Genomic DNA, 15,423 nt, shown 5'->3' with positions numbered 1-15,423 from the left:
ATGCCAAAGAAAGAATATTATAAGGCAAAATTAGGGAAGTCAAAACTCAATAGACTCAAAGGTAGTCCGGATTTGACGATATTTCCCACACTACGCATCAATGCCAAATAAAAGATATTCTAAGGAAAAAATAGGGAAGTCAAACCCAACAGACTCAAGGATAGTCTGGGTCTGACCATATTTCCCACATATCACACCAATGCCAAAGAAAGAATATTCTAAGGCAAAAAGTGGTACAATATAGAGAAAGTAAGCATGCGCAATATGAAGATGAAGATGGTGGACTCTATCAGACGACCGACCAGACTCAACTAAGTTTTCTCTATCCATTTAAAGTTCATTTTTTTATCAAATAATAATTGATGTACTCTCGGCATCAAGGTCTGCATAGTGTTGGTCTACCGTTTGGGTCTAACAATCATAGTATATTCAAAATCATTTTTTGCTCAGAGTGCAAGCAAACTTCGAAGTTATGCATATACCATTTTTATGGACATAATAGGCATACTATTTACTTCTTCAAAAACAAAAATTATTTCATTAAAAACTAGCATGAATTATCTCAATTTCGAAAACTCTTCAATCGATACTACTCACGAGCCGACCTAAACTCATCTCATGAGTGGGGCAATGAGAATATAAAGTATGAAAAAATAGTAGTATTTCTTATGTAAGTAAAAAATCGAGTTTATTATTGATAAGCTAAGATTAATGTCCTATTTCATTACGTTTATGATGTCTGCACCATTGAAGTGACAAGCCAATTTTCTTAATAGCAAAATGAACTAAAATTTATGTCAAATTCTCTTTTGTGTACATGAAAAGATGACGGCCTATCAGAAAGGCCATTATGTTGAAGCTGAGGCAGATATCAAAGAGCTTAAAGTGACATCAAAAGGCAAAAGTCTACTACAATTGGATTTGGTAATCTCAAGCAGCATACAAATTGAAGAAATTATTTGTTTCACACGCAAATTAATTTCTATGATAGATAATTAGATACCAAATGAATACTCGTCCTATCTACTTCATTACCCCACCCATATCTTAACTTTGAGGCGGGATTGAGTCTCTACAAACCATAGCGGACTAAAATTCTTATTCTCATCCCCACCACCCACGATAGAAACGGTAACCACCCTTTCCAGTCCTGGTTTTGAGGGGTAAAAAAATCCTCCTGGCCCGCTCCAACCCTCACACATGTATCCACACACGCCTCGAATAGTCAAATCTATCCTTAGAAGCAACATTTTATTTTAGTAACAGAGTTTTGAATTTTAAAAATTTATTAGAGTTTTCGACAATTCGGTTGACCTATTTTAACTTTCTATTATAGATATACTTTATAAAACGCCTATTTTTATATACGATGATATAATAAGACAAAAATGTACGAAAATTGACAAACTCGTGCATCGCACGGGTTTCAATACTAGTATAATATATAGGTTAGTACTAAAAAAATATGATGGTATATCCATACTCAATTAGATTGGACTCATCCGCTTTAGCTAGCTTATCCTTCATCTAATTTATTTATTTTGAGGGGGGAAACAATTTTAAATAAAAATGTCAACTCAAGCGAAAAGATATTTGAACTAAGATACATTGTAGACAAGCTCTCAGTCTTAACAGGCCATTAGGTAAAATCGGACACGTGCCAGACCGTGTAGGCCAACGTGTCATATTGTTCTTCGATAAATGAGGCACATACACAACCGTGTAGGCCTCTCGTGTCGTGTAGGGTTTACAACGGGTTCATATCGTGCCGAAGCTTAGCCTTTTATTAACATTTTTTTTTTACGGGAGCCTTTTATTAACATTAACCTAATACTCCATATATAAATATTGGTGTTACACAATCCTAATTGAACTAAAACTCTAAAAAATAAACCTACACATATTAGGAAACTTCCAAATTACATACCCCGGAATAGATTATGAATTTATGATTAAGGTAAGTACTCCGTAAATCCCACGGAAAGTCGGTTTTACAACATAAACTATAAATACCCTAGACAGGTCTCCATAATCTTCTACTCAACCAAACCCAATTTCGGCGGCTTCAACTTTCTCTCCTCTCTCTCTCACTGCCGATTGTTAGTCTTTTGGTAAGAATTCCACTCAATTTTGATTTGCAAATATCATACTCCGTATTCAATTTACTTTTTCATCTGAATTATTTCTTTGTATAAGCAATTGTTCATAGATTTGTTTGTACTATGATGTCCTTTTTCTAATAAATTTGTGTGTTTTTGTTTATTTTGCAACTTTTTGAACAATTTTATTGTACAATCCTAGTTTCGTGCTTGTCAAGTTAATTATGATCATCTATCCCCCTTTTCTTTTTCTTGGAGTCTTGAAAAAATTAAAGTTTGGTATAATAATGGTGAAGGTTTTGGTTATGGACTTATGGAGGTATTATTAGGTCTCATAATAATGGTCTACTATTTAAGCTAGGGTAAGGAATCTATTAAACTAACTATAGTCTGTGGGATGTTGATGATGAATGCATGAAACTTGATGTTAGTGGTGATAATTGATAAGGATTGTGTTACTCTGATCTGATCTGTTCTGTATCTTTACCTGTTTCTTATAGTGATTGACTTATTGTAATGGTGGATGATACCAATTGATCACCATTGTCTTTCATACTTATTTATCTTAGTCTTTCTGTTTGTAGCAGCAATTCTCTCAGGAGTGGAGTTCGAATCTGTTTTTATGTCTGAACAATTTCCTCTCTTTTTACCAACAATCAAACCTCAGAAAAATCAACTTGTCTAGATGGCGTTGCAGAACATTGGTGACAAAAACCGAGATGATGCCTTTTACAGGTATAAAATGCCTAAGATGGTAACAAAAACAGAAGGTAGAGGAAATGGAATCAAAACCAACATTGTAAACATGGTTGATATAGCAAAAGCCTTGGCTCGTCCTGCTTGCTACACCACAAAGTACTTTGGTTGTCAACTTGGAGCTCAATCCAAATTCGACGAGAAGACTGGGGTTGCAGTTGTTAATGGTGCTCATGAAACAGCACAACTTGCTTCTTTTCTGGAGACTTTTATCAAGAAATATGTTCAGTGTTACAGATGTGGCAACCCTGAAACTGAAATCCTGATAACTAAAACTCAGATGTTACAGCTTAAATGTGCTGCTTGTGGGTTTGTTTCTGATGTTGATATGAGGGATAAGCTTGCTGCCTTCATTCTTAAGAACCCACCTGAAGTTAAGAAATCTAAAGACAAGAAAGCTTTGAGAAGGGCTGAGAAGGAACGTCTCAGGAATGGTGAAGCGGCTGATAAGGTAGCAGCAACGAAGCAGAAGAAGTCCGGTCCATCTAAGTCAACCAAGAAGAAGACCTGTGGGTCGTCTGATGAGGACCGGTCCGTTACTGAGAGCCATTCAGATGATGATGAGGATGAGGATGAGGATGAGGATGAGGATGATGTCCAATGGGTAACTGACACGTCAATGGAGGCGGCTAAGATGAGGATGAAAGAGCAACTTAGTGATGTGGCAGCTGGTATGGTTGTCCTCACTACTGAAGATAAGCCTAAACCTACTAAGAAGAAATCCCCACCTCGTAAATCAGAGTCTGGTAACTCACAAGAGTCTCTTGTCAAGGAGTTGAAGGAATACTTGAAGAAGAGTCCATCTGCAAACCAGTTGAAAACCCAGTTATCATCATACTCAGGAACACCCCAAGAGGTAGTTGATGCTGTATTTGAGGCTGTATTTGATGGTATACAGAAGGGATTTGCAAAGGAGGTTAACAAGAAGAAGAATTATATTGTTGCTGCACTAGCTTACGCTGAAGGTTCACAGACAGTCCTGTTGCATGCTATTGAGTGTTTCTGTAAGAAAGCAAGTCCTGATGCTGTCAAGGAGGTTGCAGTTGCTCTGAAGTTTCTGTATGATGCTGACTTGTTGGAGGAAGAAGATATTGTTGAATGGTACGAGAAGGGGTTAAGTGGTGACAACAAGGGTTCGGGTGTTTGGAAGTTTGTCAAGCCTTTCGTGGAGTGGCTTCAGAGTGCAGAGTCTGAGTCGGAGGAGGAGGAGTGATTTCTAGTATCCAGTTTCATTATAATATTAATCTTACTTAGATGCAAGTTTTTTTCTGTTATTTTCAGTTATCTGGAATACAGTAATTAGCTAGGGATTACTTCAGTAAAATACTTTTTACAGGAGATGTTTCACTCTATTTTAGAAATTTGTTGACAAACTTTTCCATACATCCCAATGTACTATGTAGTTACATGACTACGATTTCCTGTTATAGAAAAATAAACAACGATTGCTTCCTGACTGCAGCTGAGGCGTGCTTATGGTTTCCCTTGTCTGATCTGAAGTGCCCTGTGCATCCCCGTTGATGCAGAGATCAGTTACACCACTCAATTGAAACATTCTCACCAAACTAATCCTATGTGTAGCAAGCAGACTAGCAGCGCGTCTTGGTTAATAAAAATATTAAACACATGATTAGATTTTGAATAATAATAATCTGAACGCGAGCATGACAGAAATCGTATACTTGTTTGTTCGAATTTTTCATTACAGAAATCGTATACTTGTTTTGTTCCATGAAGAGAAAACGAGAGCAATTTGCTCTATTTCTTCAGGTAGTGCAGATGCTGGCAGCCTGCAGCTAGCCTGGTAGGATTTGGTCGGTACTCTGTAGTATGCTAACAAGAGACTTGTTCTCAACAATTGTCCTCTCTATAAATTGTTAAGGAATAGTAATTTCAAGGGAAATCCTTAAAAATGACATCTAATCTATTAAAGTGCCATGGAGGGTCCAAGGTTTTTTTTAAAAAAATTATGCTAATTAAACAACGTTTCCACGACTAATCCCTGAATCAGGATTATACACCGGTCCAAAAGCAGAACGGACAGGAACAGAGAATTTGATGGAAAATCGGACCAGAATAATTCCAGTCTAGACCGGATAGGATCCGATGTTTCCGTACCAGTCAGAGATTAGACCAAATTGGACCTGTTTCTCCAATAAACAATTTTACTTGCATGCTTTTTCTTTTTGAAGGAATAAGATATAACAATAATTTCAAAGTTTTGGCATAAAATACAAATTATCTAAATAACTAATGCTAGTAGTAATTAATTCTTTTGACAAATGTAGTAATTATTGAGTAATATAAAGAAAAAACTACTACGTAGTACTGAAACAAAACAAAAAATGGACCAGAATCAACCGAGCATGTTAAAATTCTGGTTCAGGTCCAAATTTTAGTCTGGACCGGATTAAGAACACCCCTACTAAAGATAACTTTATTGAGACTGAAAACATTTTTATGCACCCGTTCCACCTCTCACGTTTTCTTGCTCACATAGTCACATGAGGTGACGAGCATGTGACACTTTATTTTATGTGAGAGGTGTACCTGATTTTTTTAGTTGATAGTACAAAGTGTAAGAAATTCCAGAAAACATGCAAACTACACATAGCTTTACTACTTGAAAATGGAATAAGGCAACACCAGCATGGTGCTTGTATTATTAAGAGGGTGGCGAGTTCCGGAACAGTCGAATTTATCTGCCGTAGCCTTTTGACAAATAGACGGATAAATTACTGATCGATTGACGATGGATCTGATAGCTCCCAATTTAATGAGTTATTGCTGCACACTGTAAACAAATGAAGTCACATTCCATAACACAAAACAAGTCAAGCAGTACTAACTAAAAATGAATGTAAGCTTAGGAAAGCAACTACTTGTGTCAAATACTGATACTCATGTCTGTTCCGACACTGATATATGGGGTAAAATGAAGAGTCCAAGTAACAATGGTTAAGTACATACGCTCTAGGAATCCCGTGAAAATGAAATTGATATTAAAGCATCAAATCAAATTCCCTTGTTTGATTGGCAAATATCTGTGGACCCATAATCAAAATATCTCAAAATATCTTTAGTCAATTCTGATTTACTCTATAAAGTGAATGACTCCATTCAAAGAGATGTTTGGTTTAGAAATGGGGAGTACAATTACTTGATACCATCTTTTGGTAAATATCTAAAAGTATCTTTCACTACTTTCATGGAGAAGGACCTATGCTGCACATTGTAGTGGACGACCCAAACAAAGTAGGAGGATTCCATAACCCCAAAAAAAACAAAAAATCAATAATTACAAGTACATAAGAGGCTTAAGTTTGATTTCAACACGAAATAACAAAATTAACACGTACGTCAATGAGTTTGCATAATATGAATCCGTACTTGCTTTTGACTCAAGCTTTATTAAAATCCACACACTTGTATGTAAAGAAGAATTGATACACTTGCATGTAAACTGAGTGCAAAGAAATGCCCTTTAGTTCATTAGGTTAAACACTCATAAAAACAAGTCATGGGAGAACGTACATTTGAGGTGCACTCTCTCAATTTTTTTTTTCACATGCGCAGAACATGTGGGGAAAATGTGAGAAGATCCACAAAAGGGCACAAGAATTTGTATGGTTAATACACACAGAATGATCGTCTTATCAATTTGGACAACAAGTGTAATGACACATTTCCGTACCCATGTAATTAAACAATCCAGTAAGCAAAAATGGATGAAGATAATGCTAAGTATATATTTACCTAATTGTTAGAAGAATTTTCGAGTGATCGACGAGGACTTGTGTTTAAATCAATGACCTTGCGATCCGTGTGTTCATTACCAGGAGCTAAAACCGTAGCAGAAGAAGCATGTATGTCAGGATTGGTTTCCCTCCCAACAGTTGTCTGAAGGAGGTGATCCAAGGATAGATAAGCATCCACAATGATCGTTTTATCAAATTGGACAACAAATGCATGCAAAGTATACATTGGAATATATTGTAATCAAATCATCATGTAAGCAAAAATGAATGAAGATAATGATAACATTTACCTGATTGTTGGAAGAATTTTCGATTGAAGGTTGAGGACTTATGTTCAAATCAACGACCTTCCTACATGTAGGTTCGTTAACAAGAGTTGGAGCTAAAATTGAAGAAGACGGTTGTAGGTTATCAGGATTGATTTCCCTCCCAACAATCTGAAGTTCGTTCATGGATGTTGAAGCTATATCATCCATCGGAAACTAGACAAGAAAAACAGAACATATACATGATTGAGCTAGGAATTACATAGAAGAATGATCGAGCTTGAAGAAGTTAAAAACAAACCTCAACTTGCTGCTTGAATAAAAGATACCTTGCATGTACTTGTGTACCACCAACATGCACATCTGTATCACACTGCAAGCAGAGGGAAGTCCCGTCTATCTCACAGTAGAAGAAAGCTACATACACACATACATACATAACACGAGGTAATTAAGTTATAATATATACTGTGTATCATATCCTTTATCTTAATTCAATATAGACAACATTAATATATAGTCAAGAAGAATATATAAAGGTGGAGGGTGAGAGGGTACCACCAGGTGCATTCTCGCAAATGTCACAACGAAGAGCAGCTTTTGGGTCTGCAAGTCTGACTCTGACATGACGACTTGCAAGCTTATTGCAGCTATGTACCTGCCATCAACCACCAATGAACTCATTTGAAATTGGAAGCGGAAACATTAACAAACATATTACCTCTGTTTCATTAAGTTATTTATTCTTTGAAAAATGTGTCCAACAGTTAAAACTTTGACCATAAATTTTCACTATAATATCTATAAAAAGTTATCATGAGATATCTTGTTAGATTCGTCTCGAAATGTATTTTATAAATATCAAATTTTTATATTTTTCTGCCATACAGAAATGGATATATTAACGGTCAAATAGTAAGTGCAGTATCAGTCCGTACCTTTTCATCACAAGAGTTGCAGAGAGCAGCCTCATCAGCAGCACAGAAGAAGGAAGCAGCAGCACTCTCACAAATGTCACAAAGCATCCGCATTTCTTCTTTCTACCCTTACTCTCATTCATTTGGCTCACTTAACTAATTTACTTACCAGAAATATATAGTGAAAATATGAACTTATACTGTTCCAAACAAGAGGTGTTGGCAACTGAGAGGATAGAAACGAATCTGCTTCCGCCGTAATCGTTAAAGTTTTTTTTTTTTTTTGGACAAATCTTCCTACTTTTGCTTTATTCTTTCTTTACCCTTACTTGAAATACTTCAACACATGGATTCACTTCCTCCATGGCTGATGGCTCCATCCCAAAAGATTGTTCTGTTTTATGGGTCACACTTTATATGAGTAATATTTGCTATATTCATTGTTTTTTTAGTGTTACATTTTGAATTTTGCACTGTTCTCATACTCTGATTTTACTATCTTTGGTGATTTATAATTAGGGAAAAACAGATATGTCCATACGTAAAAATGGAGGACCGGAGGTAATGTTTCAAATTAAAATATCAAAATTATTACGAAGTAGAGGTGTTCAAGAAACGGTGCAGACCGGAGAAATAACCCGTCAGGTTTCCGGGTAGGAAAAGTGTACGGTCCAGTCCGGTTCAAAACCCTTTAAAAACCAATTTTGAACCTGGCCTGGTTTTTCTTAAAAAACATGATTTATATGAATACAAAACACGTACTTAAAATTCAATTTCACCTTTAATATTTTTTTTTTTTGAGGTAAGATCAAGGACCCTGCTGAACTAGTGAGGGGAATTATAGGATTTTTCCCATAACCTCGAGGTTATGAGGAAAGTTTTTACCACTCGGCCAATCCTTGCTTGGTAATTTCACCTTTAATATGTTGGAAAGATTAGTACTCCGTATATTGTGAAATGTTTTACTACGTATATTGAGTTTTCAGAAAAGGCGTTGAACCATCCGTTTTAAATTATAAAAATAAGTCTAAAACCGATTTTTCCTGGACCCGAGTCTAGTCTCCAGATGTTAAATTATCAAAATTTTGGTTCATGTCCGGTCCGGATTTGGACCGGTGAACACTAAACACCCCTCCAAGCCAATAGAAGTCCTACTATTTTCGCCAATACTACCGAGTTTGAGCTTGTACTACCTTCAGTAGTTGCACGGCTTGTACCATTCTTAATTTTGACACTATTCATTTATTTGACTTTGACCTTAATTTTCTAATACCAATTAATAAATAAAAATCTGATTATTAGCTAAAATGTTATTGGGTTACTCTCCATGTATATTTTAAATATATAACTTTTTATAATTTTTGCTAATACATAATTATGATGCAAGTTATGCCTTAGCCAAAGTCGAAAGTCAAAATGGTCAACTATTTAAAAATGGAGAAAATATTTATTTATTTATTTTTGTGAGGGGGATTATACTAATACAGTTGTACATTATTTGCTACAATGTCGAATCGAAGGCATTACTAGTTTACTACTCAAAGTTCAATAATCATAACTTTCAACAACAAGAATGGTTCCATAATCATAAAATTGAAATTAAATGGTAAAAAATGAACGATGAACAATGAAAACCGGCATAGAGTAAAATTACCTTCTGACGATTGAGAGCAGCAGCAGCCATGACATTGCCCATAGCTAAATTTCATAGCGTTGGTTTCCACTGAATCGGTCTCCATTTTTTTTAATTAACTCGCTTTTCCTGGCAAAAATCAATGCAATAGGCTTCAATTTTGCGTTTGAAATACTGAAATTCAAGCTCCAATTGTTTTTGTAAATCTAAACCCAATTTCACAAACAAAATCGCGCAAAATTAGAGATAAACCCTAAATTTGGGTTAATTCAAATATCAGATGGAAATATGATTACTGAATACTGATTAATGAAGAGTTCATTAATGAGCAGTTGATGAGCTTCAATTTGCAGTAGCAAATGGCTTTTTCTTTTTTTCTTTTCTCTTTTTTTTTTTTTTTTTTTTTTTTTTTGTAGTTGAGGGGGTTTGTTGGACTGGGCTCGCCTTGCTAATTGCTATAGTAACCAAGCCCGACTTATCAGCAGTCTACTCTCACTAGGGATGTCAGTGGGGCGGGTTTCGCGGGAGACCCGCCCCGCATCCGCCCCAAGTAGGCGGGGATGGAGGTAGGTTTGGCGAGTGATGGGGCGGGGATGGGTATAAAAATCGTACCCGCCATGGGTGATGGGGCGGGTGTGGATTTTGTGTTGAACCCGCCCCATCCCCACCCGCCCCGCCCCATCCCCACCCGCCCCGCCCCATCCCCACTCGCCCCGCTTCATACCCGCCATGGGTGATGAGGTGAGTTTGGATTTATTTGCATCTTTAGGTGATAATATAAATTTAGGTAAGGTTTTTATGTTTTTTGTTTGGATTTTTTTGTTATGAGTTATGACGAGTATTTATTCGATTACATAGGTTACTTTAGTCATAAAGTTTTTTTTTCTATAGTTAACTTTGATTACTCCGTATATATGGCAAATGTTTGCTAAATAAGAAAAATTAGGCGGGTATTAGCGCGGGTATGAAGCGGGGATAAGACTGGGATGGATACCCAGTTGGGTGGCGGGGCGGGGATGGATTTTAGCTTACACCCGTTGGGGCGGGGATGGGGATGAATTTTGTACCCGCCATGGGTGATGGGGCGGGGATAGGGATGAAAATTTTAGGTGGGGATGGGGATGGAGGGACCTACATCCGCATCCGCCCCGCCACATTGACATCCCTTAGTCTCATCTCATTGCTAAAATTTGTGCATTTTAGGGACGTTGTTTTAAATAGGGATGACAGGTGGATACGATTTTATAAATTTTACACCATATTACTATTATCCCATTTAGAGTGGTATGACGGATGAATATGAAGTTATGAACTTTGATATGTAGTGGATGGGTGTGGATATTAAAAGTCTTATCCTCCGATGTCCATGGGCATTGGGCAGTGGTCGTGGACTCGTGGTAGATTTGACACATCATACACGCCCATACTTAACTTTTGTGCTCCGAGTTCACCTATCTGCTTAATCCCCACGGAGAATTTTTGTTTTTGAAAGAAAAAACTCCAAAGTAGGTTATAGGCGGGCCGTTATCTCCTCCTCTCTCCTTTTTTAGGGTTTATTTCTTAGTTGTTATAGGTCGAAAATAAATAAATAATCTAATTTCTTCATTTAATTCAGCTATTGCCTCTTAAAGTCAATAAATTTTCACCATATAAACAGAGTTAGTTTTAGTAGGTTTAGTTTGTCGTTCACTCGTAGTAGATTTATGTGAAATGATTCATTGATAAAGTTTTTATGCAGGATTGCAACAAATATCAATTTTTCGAGTACATTCACATGATCGAATGAAAATCATTCTTGCGGCTAAAGTGTATCGTTTATGAGTTGGCATTAAGTCCATATATGCACTATGTATGCAATAACCGATACATCCATGAACTACTAGCGAACGGCTCAATCAAAACTCATGTGATTAAGTTAATTATTAAATTTGTTAAGCAAATGAGACAAATCTCAAACCTCATGTTCAACATATTTGTGAACAACTTGTTTAAGTTCAAATTTCAAACCTCGTGTTCAACATATTTGTGAATTGTGAACAACTTGTTTAAGTTCATTGCATGCGTGTTCATGTAAACAATACGAAGGACCTTCCAAATTAAAACTATTTAGGCTCTTTTTGCTTTTAGAATACAAATATTTGAATCACTGACCCCTTTTGTAGAGAAACAAAATGTAGTGTTAGCCGCATAGCTTGGAGCTAGATAATTAACTAATAATCATTTGACTACTCCGAAACAGACTCTAATTTAAAATTTTGAATTCAAATTTCCTTCAAGAGGCATTTACAAAAGTTACCCTCACAAAAAGGAACCTAGCGAGAACAATTCAAATAAAATCCACCATAAAGGCAGTCAGAAAAGGTTTTAGGAATAATTGTCGAGCAATTAACCTATGAACAACGAAATCTAACATGGACGCAAACTTAGATCACATTAACAAAGTGTAACATGAACTTCATCAATCAAATACAAATCGATAAATGTCTACAACTCATGATTATACGGATTAAAGTAATTAAAAAGATACTGCAACAAATTGTTCAGAACAATTATATTACCAAAACAGCAATACCATTGACATAATTTAAGACACTACGAACAAAAGCAACATGCAGACACAACCACCACAATGCCACATTTTCCAGCTAGTGGCTGACTCACTTCCAACACCCTATTGTTCAATCACTTTATTCCAGACAATTCAAAATAACTGAAATAAACCTTGCATCTTAATAACAGTAATATTATAATAAAACTGGATATTAGAAATCACTCCTCCTCCTCGGACTCAGACTCTGCACTCTGGAGCCACACAACAAAAGGCTTGACAAACTTCCAAACAGCCGAACCCTGGTTGTCGCCAGTTGACCCCTTCTCGTACCACTCGACAATAGATTCTTCCTCGAGCAAGTCAGCATCGTAGAGAAACTTCAGAGCCACGGCAACCTCCTTGACAGCATCGAGACTTGCTTTCCCACAGAAAGACTCAATGGCATGCAACAGGACTGGCTGTGAACCTTCAGCGTAAGCTAGGGCGGCAATAATATAATTCTTCTTCTTGTTCACCTCCTTCGCAAATCCCTTCTGCAAACCGTCAAAGAGAGCTTCAAATACAGCATCAACTACCTCTTGGGGTGTTCCTGAGCACGAGGATAAGTGGGTTTTCAACTGGTTTGCAGTTGGAACGTTCTTCAGGTATTCCTTCAAGTTCTTGACAAGAGACTCTTGTGGGTCAACAGAGAGAGCACCATTTGATTCTTTGACTTCAGGTTCTGGTTTACGAGGTGGAGATTTCTTCCTAGTGGGTTCCTCTTCAGTCGTGAGGATCACCATGTCAGCTGTCACTGCACTAAGTTGTTCCTTTATCCTCATCTTAGCCGCCTCCATAGATGTGTCAGTTAGCCATTGAACATCGTCCCCATCCTCGTCATCATCATCAACAACTGCAGAAAGATCGTTATCACCTGAGTGGCTCTCAGTAGGGGAATGTTCCTCATCAGACCCGTGGGTCTTCTTCTTGGTTGATTTAGATGCACCTTCTTTGGAGGGCTTCTTCTGCTTCGATGCTTTATCAGCAGCTTCACCATCCCTTAGACGTTCCTTCTCAGCCCTTCTCAAAGCTTTCTTGTCCTTTGATTTCTTTACTTCAGGTGGGTTCTTAAGAATGAAGGTTGTGAGCTTGTCCCTCATATCCACATCAGATACAAATCCACAGGCAGCACACTTAAGCTGTAACATCTGAGTTTTCGTTATCAGAATTTCAGTCTCAGGGTTGCCACACCCATAACACTGAACATATTTCTTGATAAAAATCTCAAGAAGACCAGCCAGTTTTGCTGTGTCGTGGGATCCATTGACAAGTGCGATCCCAGTCTTCTCGTCAAATTTGGATTGAGCTCCGAGCTCACAACCGAAGTACTTTGTAGTGTAGGCAGCAGGCCGAGCCAAGGCTTTTGCTATATCAACCATGTTGACAATGTTGGTTTTGATGCCATTACCCCGACCTTCGATCTTTGTCATCATCCTAGGCATCTTGTACCTGTAGAAGGCGTCATCGCGATTTCCAGCACCAATGTTCTGCAGTGCCATCTTGACTTATGAAGGGTAAGTGATTGGAGTTTGTTAAGAGGCAGTGGGAGTAAGGGCTGATATCTTAAGAAAAGAAGGCTGCATATAAGCGCAATCCCAGCAATTAAGAGAATAGCCTTCAATATGCATACAACTTGATTTTCCTGAGGTATGACTATCCTTTTTTCTGGACGTGGGGCAGTATTCTCCAAGCAATCCGATTGACGACAAAAAGAGAGATGCTCGTTCAGACATAAAAGAAGATTCAAACTCCACTTTATCGAACTGCTACTACAGCGCGGCTATTGCCAGTCCTACAAACAGGAAGGCCAATATAAGTCATATAATACATTAATCAATTGATATCCACCAAAAAAAAGATCAAAACATTGGAGCAGATCAAGTATTAATAGACAAGGCTTCCCTAAGAAAGGAATGACTAATAACAATATCCACACAAAAACAGCACGTCAACAGCAAAACAAAGATTAACACGAATTCGATAGCAGGAAGAGAACAATTACACATTCCTACAACAAATTAACAATGAAACCAACACTGTAGAACACATGTTAACTATTTACAGCACTCATAAAATGAGCTATTCTGAGAGTGTCACAAAATTTTAAGAGAACAGTGAAAAATTAGGGCCAAGGAGAGGCATGGCAATTCATTCCACAAAACATAAAAATCATTCACCAATGAACCAAACGTTCAAACAAATAATGCGCTTTCACATATCATAAAGCTATAGAACAAATTAGGTTAAAAAGTATAGCTACAAATTCTATTGACTCCATACCTAATATGGTAAACAACTACTCCAATTAACGATAATTTGAATAATAACTATGATTCGGCAGCAAACAAATTTCTCTTTGGATCTTAAAAACAATCAACAAAAATACAATACACCACGTAAACAGATTATCTACTTAATAAACAGCTCATAAAAATCTGGCGTTAGTAACTTCAACCGCACAACATCCATATTACTTCATATTCATAATGCGAGCAAAATCAACACTCAACCTACATCTAAAAGTCAACCCTAATTTCATACTCCTGTCAAGATATTCAAAGAGATGAACGAACACATAAAAAATCATCTATTAATCAACACAAACGATGAAAATCAATGCGTACAAAAACTTAGGTCAAATAATCGCAGATCGAAAACGATTAATCGAGCATCGGCCCCAAAAAATCGAAGAAAAAGCAACGAAATCGATAAAGAATGAGCAAATCAGCAGATCTAAAATTAACATGAAAAAATCAGCAGAATTACCAAATAATGATAGAACAATATACAGGATGATAGAAGGAAAGAGAAAGAAGATGATGAATACCTGGAAATCGAGGAAAAGGGAAGAGGAGGGTGAAAGTTGCAGGCAGGGAAAGAGAGGAGAGAGAAATAGGAGGTGGAGTCGGCAGTAACGTAGCGGCGGTACAATAGAAGGGCAAACATATTTGGTCATATTTATATCCACACAATCCACATTATTTTTTCATTTTAGTCCGAATAATATTCTGATAATAAACATAATTATAGAAAGAGAACAAACATAATTAAATTGTGCGTGAGAATTCAAAGTTCAAACCCTAGTTGGTTTGTTTTTTTTGTGATAGCCTAGAATTTTGTAGAATACTCGCCGTTCAAAAATACTCCAATTTTGTATTCCGTATATCATAGTAGGTTACAGTTTTGAATTTCCTTCTTCATTTGTACGAAGTATGAAGTAACTTATACGAAGTATATTGTTCTTTAATTAAAGTTTTGTTAGGGGACTATGTTCCACCGGGTCATTTACGGACATGCGCCCTTGTTAAGTTTTAAGAAATTATTCATTATAGAAGCTAAAATATACACATAACATCTTGGTTACTTTGTATACTTTTTCCGTTTCTGAAAGTTCTTTACGCTTT

The 15,423-nt window shown here is 36.8% G+C and overlaps 3 protein-coding genes across 7 annotated transcripts; 1 reads left to right on the top strand and 2 right to left on the bottom strand.

Moving 5' to 3' along the window:
• The first annotated feature begins 1,860 nt into the window (after nucleotides 1-1,860).
• Nucleotides 1,861-4,316, top strand: LOC110792701 (eukaryotic translation initiation factor 5). Of its 3 annotated transcripts, none has more exons than XM_021997519.2 (2): nucleotides 1,861-2,111; nucleotides 2,687-4,316. In XM_021997519.2, exon 2 carries the CDS (start codon nucleotides 2,785-2,787, stop codon nucleotides 4,066-4,068), a length of 1,284 nt encoding a protein of 427 aa, XP_021853211.2. In that variant the 5' UTR covers nucleotides 1,861-2,111; nucleotides 2,687-2,784; the 3' UTR covers nucleotides 4,069-4,316. The 3 variants fall into 3 exon arrangements, with proteins under 3 accessions (XP_021853211.2, XP_056683042.1, XP_021853210.2); XM_056827064.1 differs by having other exon boundaries at nucleotides 2,669-4,316; XM_021997518.2 differs by having other exon boundaries at nucleotides 1,862-2,111; nucleotides 2,684-4,316.
• Nucleotides 4,317-5,278: 962 nt separating this feature from the next.
• Nucleotides 5,279-9,868, bottom strand: LOC110792702 (B-box zinc finger protein 18). Of its 3 annotated transcripts, XM_056827065.1 has the most exons (8): nucleotides 9,726-9,868; nucleotides 9,451-9,558; nucleotides 7,818-7,952; nucleotides 7,438-7,537; nucleotides 7,181-7,296; nucleotides 6,904-7,095; nucleotides 6,612-6,755; nucleotides 5,279-5,649 (listed from the first exon to the last, which is right to left on the bottom strand). In XM_056827065.1, exons 3-7 carry the CDS (start codon nucleotides 7,908-7,910, stop codon nucleotides 6,612-6,614), a joined length of 645 nt encoding a protein of 214 aa, XP_056683043.1. In that variant the 5' UTR covers nucleotides 7,911-7,952; nucleotides 9,451-9,558; nucleotides 9,726-9,868; the 3' UTR covers nucleotides 5,279-5,649. The 3 variants fall into 3 exon arrangements, with proteins under 3 accessions (XP_056683043.1, XP_021853214.1, XP_021853213.1); XM_021997522.2 differs by having other exon boundaries at nucleotides 6,612-6,697; nucleotides 7,818-9,810; XM_021997521.2 differs by having other exon boundaries at nucleotides 7,441-7,537; nucleotides 7,818-9,794.
• Nucleotides 9,869-11,956: 2,088 nt separating this feature from the next.
• LOC110792703 (eukaryotic translation initiation factor 5) lies at nucleotides 11,957-15,006 on the bottom strand. The gene is made up of 2 exons (XM_021997523.2): nucleotides 14,847-15,006; nucleotides 11,957-13,811 (listed from the first exon to the last, which is right to left on the bottom strand). Exon 2 carries the CDS (start codon nucleotides 13,516-13,518, stop codon nucleotides 12,199-12,201), a length of 1,320 nt encoding a protein of 439 aa, XP_021853215.1. The 5' UTR covers nucleotides 13,519-13,811; nucleotides 14,847-15,006; the 3' UTR covers nucleotides 11,957-12,198.
• Between the last annotated feature and the right edge of the window lie 417 nt (nucleotides 15,007-15,423).

This window comes from Spinacia oleracea, chromosome 4 (genome assembly GCF_020520425.1).
Source record: "Spinacia oleracea cultivar Varoflay chromosome 4, BTI_SOV_V1, whole genome shotgun sequence".
Taxonomy (NCBI): Eukaryota; Viridiplantae; Streptophyta; class Magnoliopsida; order Caryophyllales; family Amaranthaceae; genus Spinacia; species Spinacia oleracea.
Note: the sequence above shows the minus strand (reverse complement) of the source record. Positions and strands in the feature narration are given on the sequence as shown.

Bases quoted from the DNA above. Each gene is read 5' to 3' on its own strand.
- LOC110792701 (XM_021997519.2), top strand. From the start codon at position 2,785: ATGGCGTTGCAGAACATTGGTGACAAAAACCGAGATGATGCCTTTTAC.
- LOC110792702 (XM_056827065.1), bottom strand. From the start codon at position 7,910: ATGCGGATGCTTTGTGACATTTGTGAGAGTGCTGCTGCTTCCTTCTTC. The intron at 7,297-7,437 runs GTACCCTCTCAC...GTGTGTATGTAG, and splicing joins TTGCGAGAATGCACCTGGTG to CTTTCTTCTACTGTGAGATA. The intron at 7,096-7,180 runs GTTTGTTTTTAA...TTTCTTGTCTAG, and splicing joins TATTCAAGCAGCAAGTTGAG to TTTCCGATGGATGATATAGC.
- LOC110792703 (XM_021997523.2), bottom strand. From the start codon at position 13,518: ATGGCACTGCAGAACATTGGTGCTGGAAATCGCGATGACGCCTTCTAC.